General features: G+C 31.2%; 2 protein-coding genes across 2 annotated transcripts in view; both read right to left on the bottom strand.

Annotated features, from left to right (window-relative positions):
• The window catches only part of LOC132740008 (uncharacterized), a 37,124-nt gene extending 32,317 nt beyond the window's left edge, over positions 1-4,807 (bottom strand). The window contains exons 1-7 of the mRNA XM_060727861.1: positions 4,591-4,807; positions 3,304-3,417; positions 2,854-2,967; positions 2,264-2,377; positions 1,504-1,617; positions 793-906; positions 496-609 (exon numbers count right to left, since the gene is read on the bottom strand). Coding sequence (XP_060583844.1) covers positions 496-609; positions 793-906; positions 1,504-1,617; positions 2,264-2,377; positions 2,854-2,967; positions 3,304-3,417; positions 4,591-4,630 — 724 coding nt within the window. The 5' untranslated portion in view covers positions 4,631-4,807. The remainder of the gene's footprint in view (positions 1-495; positions 610-792; positions 907-1,503; positions 1,618-2,263; positions 2,378-2,853; positions 2,968-3,303; positions 3,418-4,590) is intronic.
• A 366-nt stretch (positions 4,808-5,173) lies between these two features.
• On the bottom strand, positions 5,174-8,604 carry LOC132740004 (integrin beta-like protein A). The gene is made up of 7 exons (XM_060727854.1): positions 8,429-8,604; positions 8,028-8,272; positions 7,276-7,419; positions 6,775-6,910; positions 6,263-6,412; positions 5,622-5,770; positions 5,174-5,347 (listed from the first exon to the last, which is right to left on the bottom strand). The coding sequence occupies exons 1-7, from the start codon at positions 8,543-8,545 to the stop codon at positions 5,182-5,184; spliced, it is 1,107 nt and encodes a 368-aa protein (XP_060583837.1). The 5' UTR covers positions 8,546-8,604; the 3' UTR covers positions 5,174-5,181.
• Between the last annotated feature and the right edge of the window lie 1,291 nt (positions 8,605-9,895).

The raw sequence follows: 9,895 nt of genomic DNA on the forward strand, positions 1-9,895 counted from the left end.
CTATCTAATCAGTCAGTTTAATAGGCAAATGTCAATGGTCGTAATATATATGGCTACAGGTCACCAGAAGCTGATAATTATAAATGAAACAAATGCTTATGTCTCTTTATTGTCCATTTTGGTTCAACGATTTATAGAATATATAGTTACATTTCTAACAAATATTTACAATAATATTTAACAAGACAATCAGTTTATTTGGGCATAAACATACCAGTTTCACATAATTTTCCCGTAAAACCAGCGGCACACGTCCTTCTTAGATTATAGCACTTGTTTATAATTAGGTAGATTTGACTCTAATCAGAATACAGACAAAATTATGAATGTTTGAATTTACTTTCAAAGGTCTAACAGCTTTTTGCACACATCTTTATTTAAGATCAGACTTATATACAAAAGTGTTGTTTACTTTGAAAAGAAATTGCAGTGAAGTGCGTACTAAGCGACAAGGCTGTCATTTACATAAATAGCTATTTCTTTTGTTGTATTAACCTGTTCGACAAATTGTTCCTGTGAATCCTGGTAAACATGTACACGAGAATGCCCCTATGAGATCTGCACAGTTACCACCATTCAAACATGGGTCAAACTCGCATTCGTCTATATCTAATGAAATGAAAAAAATGTATTAAAGAAAATTGTAATATTTGTATTTCCATGCATACAGAGGTTCTAATTTCTTAAAACACTTCTTTAAATAAAATATATAAATCAGCTTGGTACATTGATCAATTTAAAAAGGAAAAGATATTCGTTACATAATTCACAATAGAAATAAAATATCGAGACCTATTTCACATTGCTCTCCTGTATAACCATGAACACAACCACAAAAGAAACTGTTAATGAGATCAAAACATGTCCCATCGCTGTAGCAAGGTCCACTCTGACACTCATCTATGTCTAGAATAAAATCAAAATATGTTTGATATCTCTCAAAAGTTATAAAAAATACCGATATAACAATGACATAAATTTTTTGTAAAGGCTATCCAAAATTGTTATAAAATTAAATAGAGTTGTGATCTTGAAGTTGTAGCTATCGGCGTAAAATGTTGCACTGTTTATATACTTTTTAAAAAAAAAATTGTCTGCACCTTGCATTAACATGGATATATTGGACATCATTGATGGTTTAGTGTAAAATAGAGAAAATCACCTTAAAAAGCCCAACACAGCAAAATTGAAAATTCTGCAGGTTCGATGTGATTGAGCATGTTCATGGACGGTACTGGAAAGTGTAAGTTATCGTCCACTCCCGCTAGCACCGGCTTTCAACACGAAAATGGTAACATTTTGAATTTAGAAACACGAACCAGTGGTTTTAATTATGCCTAAAACCGTTATTTGATGATGTCTATAACACAAGTAAATGTAAACAAACTGTTAATAAATAATTTTAACCGCAATAAAAACATTATTGATGTTAGAGGTTTTACTTTCCAATTCAAATAAATTGGCATTAAACGTTAAATTTAATGTTATTCTAAAACAAAATACCTATTTCACAAAATACCCCAGTATATCCTGGCAGACATTCACACAAATAACCATTGATCAGATCATGGCATGTCCCGTTGTTGAAACATGGTGCACTTTGACATTCATCAATGTCTGTGGAAAAAAGCAAAACATTGATGAAAATATAACTGATAGAACAGAATGCTCAATGTACACAGAGCTTAAACTCTGCATTTGGAAGACACATATTGTGGTTGTTTCTGAGATGTGTTCCTCTTCACAAGTTATAACATGCGAAGTCTAACATTAGTAAAAGTTGATACTTTTGTTGGTCTACAGGGCTCCGTCCAACAGAAGTTATACTGTACTTCAATGGGTTTCATACACTTTTATGAATTTCCTTTTAAAACACATACATAAGTCTCAGACAGCATATAAATAACTATTAATTCGTCTAAAATATGAAGTTTTTAAAATAATACTGCACATGACACCGATAGTTTCGTCTATAGATGAACAATACGATTAAATTCATCAACATGCTTAATAAATATCCTTTATGCTTAAACAACGCTGCAACTAAGCAGTAAAATTTTAATTTTATTATATACACAATGTACTTAATAAATTAAATACATCAATGCAATTTCTAATACAACCACATGCCAAATTGTGTATGGCGGTAATCTTCTGTTTATAATAATATATATATATTTCATTGTACAATTTAACGCCGCTCAGAATTGAGCATTGAAATATCCGTTTAAAATTCTCTGAATTCATGTTATTTATAACTTACTTATTTCACAGTATGTGCCAGTAAAGCCAGGAATGCAGGAACAGCTATATCCATTCACAGCATCATTACATGTTCCATTGTTAACACATGGTCTACTGATGCACTCGTCTATATCTACAATGACATAACATAGTGTCAAAGGCGGACCTTTAATTTTGACAGTACCATCAGGATAGGCATAGTAGATTTCACACTCTGGTATAGCGATTATTTCTTTAATGGACTAAATTAAACTGAGCAAGCAGTTTTCACCCATTCATTTTTTAGTTTCAAGCATACGTTTTTTCACATTTTAATTTTTGTTTTCATTTTCCTCGTATAAATTTACATTGCTATTTAGAAATGACAATAGCAGATGAATAAAATTCTAAATGTATTTCAACATTGTTTTCACAAAGTTCAGACAATATTTACGATTTTATGTGAGGTACAATAAATATAACAGAAATTGACAACAAGATTCAAAATAAATTATCAATGCCAAAATCATTTAAATATTTCAAGTATAATACTTAACATTAAATTTGGTATATTTGTATGTTACACTCTCTACTTTAGTTTGCCTACTGACTGAATGACAGAAAACATACCAATTTCACAGTTAATTCCCGCAAATCCAGGTTGACATAAACACGTGTACTTATTAACTTGGTCAGAGCATGTTCCACCATTTTGACACGGGTTACCTTGACATTCATTTATATCTGCAGAAGATTAAACCAGGGTTTATGGTTTTGAAGAAATGTTTTAGATATATATTTTTTCTGAAATTTAAAATACAATTATGTACGCATTCCACCTTTTATAGATTTTTTTTCTCTCTTACGTTGTCAGTCATTGAAGTATTCTTGTTCATTATATCTTTATTAATAATGACAATACTAGTTTATAAAGTTATTCAAAAGGCTTTTTCAGCGACGTGATTATTGGACAATGTTTTGTATCGGGCGTTTTTGAGGTGCAAAATCAATGATCATTTATTAGCAGTTTATACTTATTCAAGTATTTCTAATTATTGAACTTGCGAAAAAGTGGCATACCTATCTGGCAAACTACACCTTCAAATCCTGCAGGGCATGAACAGTAAAAGCCATTTACTATGTCAGTACATGTGCCCTTGTTTTGACATGGTCCGCTTATGCATTCATTGATATCTGGAATAAAAAATGGCTCAACAGACCTCATTTAAGGTAGACCATGGGTAATGCATTACCTCCACTTTGAAGAGTATTCAAATAGGCTAGAATCGCTTGTAAACTACATTGAAATTGAGGGGCGTGGGTTCAAACCCCAGAAGGGGCAACTTTTTTTTTCTTTCTTTTTTTCTTTTTAACATTTTTTATGTATCTCTCTGATCCCTTATGGAAGAAAAAAAGTTTTATTTTAATTATATAATTATTTTAGGTATTTTTTTGGTTAAATAATGCCAAAATTTATAACAAATATGATACCAGATAATTTCAAAGTTCTATAAAATAAAAACTACACGGTAAAAGTATTTTATATTACGCATGATCAACTAATATACCTTTGAAAAAATTTAGGCAAAGTTTGAAAACAGACCCTCATTTCGATAATTTTTAGGGATATTTTGAATAAGGCATTTTAGATAGGGAAATGGTAAAATTAGTGTTAAAAGTGGGTGGGGTAGGGTTACATTTTTATACATTTTAAGAACATTTTGTTTAGAACCAAACATTTTGGTTGTGTAATGTGTTACTTGAATGTTATTATTTGTTTCTTAACAATGAGCAATAGAAAAACATTTTTTATAATGATGATATTACAGATTATTTACAGTTTCCTCATTTCTGAAAATAAGCCTTTCAAATGGCAAGGTCTTAGTTCAGAAATATATCCATAACTCATAAACCACACGGTAAATTTTATTTAAATTTTGCATACAGGTGACCTTTAAGACATATAACTGTCCTATGTTGTCAATTTTACAGTTATTTATGGTGCCCATTACCCATGGTCTACCTTAATACTTGAGTTACCTTTTTGCAACACGTTTGTGTAAAGTAAATAAATCACAATAAGTTTGTTTGCAAGTGAGTCGAGATCCCTTCTTAAGTTTGATAATGTAGTATCTATATTAGATTCAAAGAAATGATTAACTCTATCTAATCAGTCAGTTGAACAGGCAAAAGTCTATGATCATAATATACATGTATATGTGTCTGCAGGTCACCAGAAGCTGATAATTATAAATGAAATAATTGTTTCGATCTCTTATTTGTGCATTTTGGTTCAAAGTTTTATAGTGTATATACTTTACATTACTAACAAATAATTACTGAAATGTTATTTGTGCATAAACATACCAGTTTCACATAATCTCCCCGTAAAACCAGCGGCACACATGCATGTAAAAGTGTCTGAAATACCAACCCGGGAACATGTGCCACAGTTTTGACAAGGATCACTGTCACAAGGATTTACATCTGTAATAAAACAAGTGACTTAATTCCTTTATCAGATAAGAAAAATGCAATATGTATTATAATACTTTTTTCCGTTAAGGTTAAAATGACCTTAGTTTCTCCACATCTTATCAAATCAGTGCCTTAAATATAACATGACGATTAAATTTCGTAAATCGCTCTCGTTATCTAATAAGTCATAAATCTCGTCAACAATTTATATAGTGTAATGCACTTACCCCATGTAGATATTATTACACATCGTGTATCACTACTAATTCTGTAAAAACAATAGGGATAAGGTTTCTAAACGTAGCAAATTTTAAATCATTATCAAGGCGAGCACTGAGATAGGAATAAAAATACTCAAATTTATATACTACTTAACAATTGAGGATTAAACATTCAATGTTATTAGTTAATCTTATTCAATATATTTTAATTATCTAAATTATAAGCTAAATACAACTTATACAGTAGTGGTTATTTGTCTTACTCATAGGTGTCCGTAGCCTCTATGCATAGTGAATGTGAACCTTTATCAGCAGGTGTTGGTGCCCAGGTCAAATCAACTGAATACACTTGGGGTGAATGGGTTAATTGGCGTATTGATGATTTTTGCAATCCAGGAGGTCCGAATGACTGAAATTCCTTAATGCTAATAAAATGATAATACACGAGGTTAAATAGTATATGATCAACTTACAACAAAACATAATAATTTAAAACATTTTATATATGAACTCTAAAACGGCTAGATTAAAAATGAACAACAACATATGAAAATTCTATCTTGAATATCTCAAATGAATTTCGTCTTTCCTTTTTGCATTTCTACATAAATCGTGTATTTATGTGGAGAGGTTCTTATATAAGTCTAAAAATTATCATGACTTTTATTCCAAGGAAACCTGAATCAACTCTATATTTACCTGGACCCTTTAGATGTAGCATAAATACTGAGGAAGAGTGATTTCCCTTGTTTTACAACAATGACTTCACCTTCCACGGGTGTAGGGTATACAAAAACAGGTTTGTCCAAACATGATCGAGACTGAATATCAGGTGTGTTGACCAGGAACTAAAACATTCCAAACCATTAAGAACGATATACTTTCCTGCTTTAATTTCTGAACATTTCAAAGGAAATAAATAGTTCTTCCTTATTTAAATCTAAATAAAGTATTTCTACAAACATAATTTACTGCTAAATATACAAATCGTTTAAACTTAGATAAGAATAGACAATCACACCTACCATGTGTCTGTTTTTTCTTCTTCATACAAATACAATGATGATTTAATTGATAAACGCAAATATATGAGTGTGTCATTACTTTCAAAAGCAAGCAACTTTGAAGTTATTTTTACACAAATTCATATACTAAGAAAGTTATGCTTACCATTTAAAAAAAAAAAAAAAAAAAAAAAAAAAAAAAAAAAATCAATACTTAAAAAATAAATTAATAAATAGATAAATTAAAAAAAAACCCAAACAAACAACAAATATTGGACCCTTTAAAATGATATGCTTCTTTTATGTTTTATTAAAGGTAATATAATTTAAACTTACTTGAACTGGAACACTTGACAAAACATCTTTAGTTGTAAAGGATTCACCACCTAAAGTTATTGTATTTCTGGGCATGTCTTCTACCATCACAGCGACGGCATACATATCACCCTTGTTTCCTATAGCTCTGATGGTCAGTGTACATTTGTTCTAATGATATTAAAATAAATAGTTTTATCTTTATTGCTTTAAAGATGAAAAAATATTTTGTCCTGCAGCAATTTATAAGAATCAGCTGACAGTTGTTTTGATGAATAACCATATGACTAGTATGAGGCTTTCTGTCACATCGATCAATTTAATCTTTTAATATATGGAATTTCTCCTTTTATTAGCAACTAATAATATTCACCAAGGAATTATTACTTTCTCAAATAGAACATTAAGGATAAAAATTAGTTAGATTTATTACTGAAATGATATTTTTGATAATCTCTTTACATATCTCTACAATTATATGTATGTACCGTTAATGAGGAACTGAACAAAGGAAGTATAAGATATCAACATACCCCGTCTAAGACTGTATTTGGAATTCTTGAACAGGCACCGCTGCACTCATTTCCTACAGCCCATCTACATCTAACATTGTCTCCATCTCTGTCTAACACCGGTATCTTTATTGTCTGTGTGCACCCATGTTTAATCCTAAACATTGAGATGGATGATTTAGAGAGGTAGACGTTCCCCTCGACAACACTTAGTCGCACAGGACCAAATAAGATGCGCCCAGTAGAACACTGATAAAAAACGTGTTAAGAACGGCAACGGCAATGAATGGCATCAAGGCAGAGGCAAGGATGGGGCCTTTCATTTTTAAATAAAATATTACCAAAATGAGATAAGCTATGTATACCATTTATAACTCACTTAACTTAACTTCACTACTATTGTGACTAATACATGTTATGTGTTCCAACGATAAAATATTATCTGCTTGTTAAGTGCATTTAACAAAACAATTGAAACGAAAATGTATATTTGATAATAAAGTAATAAATTACACAACTCACGTGTATAAAGGTTTTGACGCGGCGACAGGGCTAGTGTTTGGGGCTTTCAAGTCAGATCGTGTGCGTAAATCTATTGTGGTTGGAACGCTGATGCCAGATGAACCTGTCCCGTAATCCAAATCTATCCAGCAACAATCTGAAAAGCTAAATCGGTAGACAAAAGAATGATAAAAATATTCACATAAATTTAGCTTTACCATATTTTATTGCCTGTATACATGCAACTATACTCACAAATGAACACTAAACAAAAGCAAATGGGTTGGTAATATTACATTAAGACCTTTTTCAGTGTGTTTCGCTGATGTTCAATTCTTCTATACGTGTGTATTCCTTAGCTACGTGATAGGCTGTTGCATAATAGATTCTGATGAGTAAATACGCTTATCAATGAAGCCCATCGGAAAGGGACTTGTAAGGTTTGATTATACAAATTCCTCAATCAAAGTGATCAATATAATTATCATCATTTTATAAAATTAAGTTGAACCATTCAAATAAACCATACAAGTCGTGACACCATGTCCGATATTTAATAACGGAAAAAGGAAATGGTTCGTAAAACAACTAAACTTTGGCTATAAATTTTGCATGTTTACAGGCCATCACAATGTCAGTGCTAAAATAGTAGTTAAACTCGTAAATTCATTAACAACTATTCACCGTCTGCAATCAAATGTTCGTGTTTTCAAAATTATAGAGGTATTTGTATAATCATTAATCATATCAAAGCTTCAAATGATTTTACCAACCTTACGGTGAATTTTTCGTCTGAACTAAACGTATGTTTAAATGAGTATTCCCCTAGTTCCCAGTCCTGTGCGCTACTCGCGGCTATACACGTATATCCCTTTGACGACAATGTAACTGATCCAAATCCACATCCGGAGGTACAGATCCAGGGGAAAGGAATTCTATCAACATAAGAACCAACTAGCGAAGTAGTACAGCCGGCACCGCGACCGAATCTCCATCCAAGTTTATACGTGAACTCGACCTAAAATAACGATAGGTCTTTTTATCACTTTATAACCCCTAGTAAAGGTGAAAAACACTTATAAAACGATGGTAAAGTAAAATGAAAAAAAGAAGGAAGGAAAGAAAGAAAGAAAGAAAGAAAGAAAGAAAGAAAGAAAGAACTAAAAAGCATTACTTCTCGACCGTTTCCGGTTGGTTTCCAACTAATTGTACCTCCACGGAAATGATCAGCTTGGCATGTAACAATTAAAAAAATTGCAAGAAAAAACGGATGTTTCATAGATCTGTCCATGACGAAAGTTAACAAGTAAAATGTTTTAAAGAAAACTTGTATTCCTTTTATATCAAACTACATTTATAAGGTAGTAAATTACATTTTGTTTCTTGGCAGATAGGCAATCACGTAGGAAAATGCCCATAGATATCAGAGAAAAACTTGCAAATACGCACACGTAAATATAATATCTTTTTATAAACTGTTTAATGATTTGTTAATTTCTTGTCCATTCGGAATAAAATAAACAAGAATAAATTGAAAACGCTTATCGCTACACGTCACAAAGCAAGATATATGTTTTTCATTGTTGCAGTTGCATTGTAAAGAGAAGTTGAATAACTGATTTAAGGGTTAAACAAATACATCTTAACTTCTTTATGAATCGTTCAATGACGCTCAATGTCATTCATAACGGGGAATATGATAAGTACACATAAATTATGCGCAACATTATTCTTAATAACTATACTGGAATAATATTTTTCTAACCATTTATTTTTTGTAATCCCTTTGTAATTGCTTCTTCGGTAAGATAAGGACTGAATTAGATTAGGCATGGCAAACGGTGGCATACTCCTACGTGACTACCTCTTCTTATTGTATAGGCACTATTGAGGTACCTTGATGTAAAAGCCTTTTTTTGTGTGTTAACTTGCTAGACAATTCAACGTTATTAATCATATGCATGTAAACGCACTTGCTTAATTTTTGCATCAATTTATAAAAATGTGTTTTATGTGTACTGTGCAATCGTACAAAAGTTTTATAAGCAAATATCATTTAGCATAAAAAATATCATATTAATAGACTTAGGTTTGTTTTAAAATTTAGTATATTTTTATTTAGATTACAGAGTTACTCTAAGAAGAATTTTGTCGTATCTTATCTTAGTTTTATATACATTTTTGAAATCTAAAATAATTGTGTACGTTTGTTACGGTTTTAGAGAAACAAAGTCTTGACAAAAACTGTATAATATTATTATTATACGTCCGTTTAAATTTAAAAACGGGAAAACTCGACAAACAAAGTACATCGGCGTACAAGGCGTGCGGCCTTAAAGGACTGTCTGCTAATTTCCGAAGCTTATCTTTTACATTTATGAAGCGGTTTAAGTATAAGTCACATGCACAGGTCCAATGCCAGATAAGAAAAATAAAATGTTAGAAACTGGGGGGTGTTTAATGTATATATGCACTTTTGTGACACTGCGCATTGTCACGGGTGCATTATGTAACCAAAAGGTACTCTTGTTTACATACAAATTCATATTTTGAATTAATTGTTTCACTAAATTTGCCTTACAAATCATCATAACGAATCATATCATATCAATAAGGTAAATCTAGCATGTGGTAATAAACA

Source organism: Ruditapes philippinarum, unplaced genomic scaffold, assembly GCF_026571515.1.
Source record: "Ruditapes philippinarum isolate M1 unplaced genomic scaffold, ASM2657151v2 ctg4820_1_1_1_1, whole genome shotgun sequence".
NCBI lineage: Eukaryota > Metazoa > Mollusca > Bivalvia > Venerida > Veneridae > Ruditapes > Ruditapes philippinarum.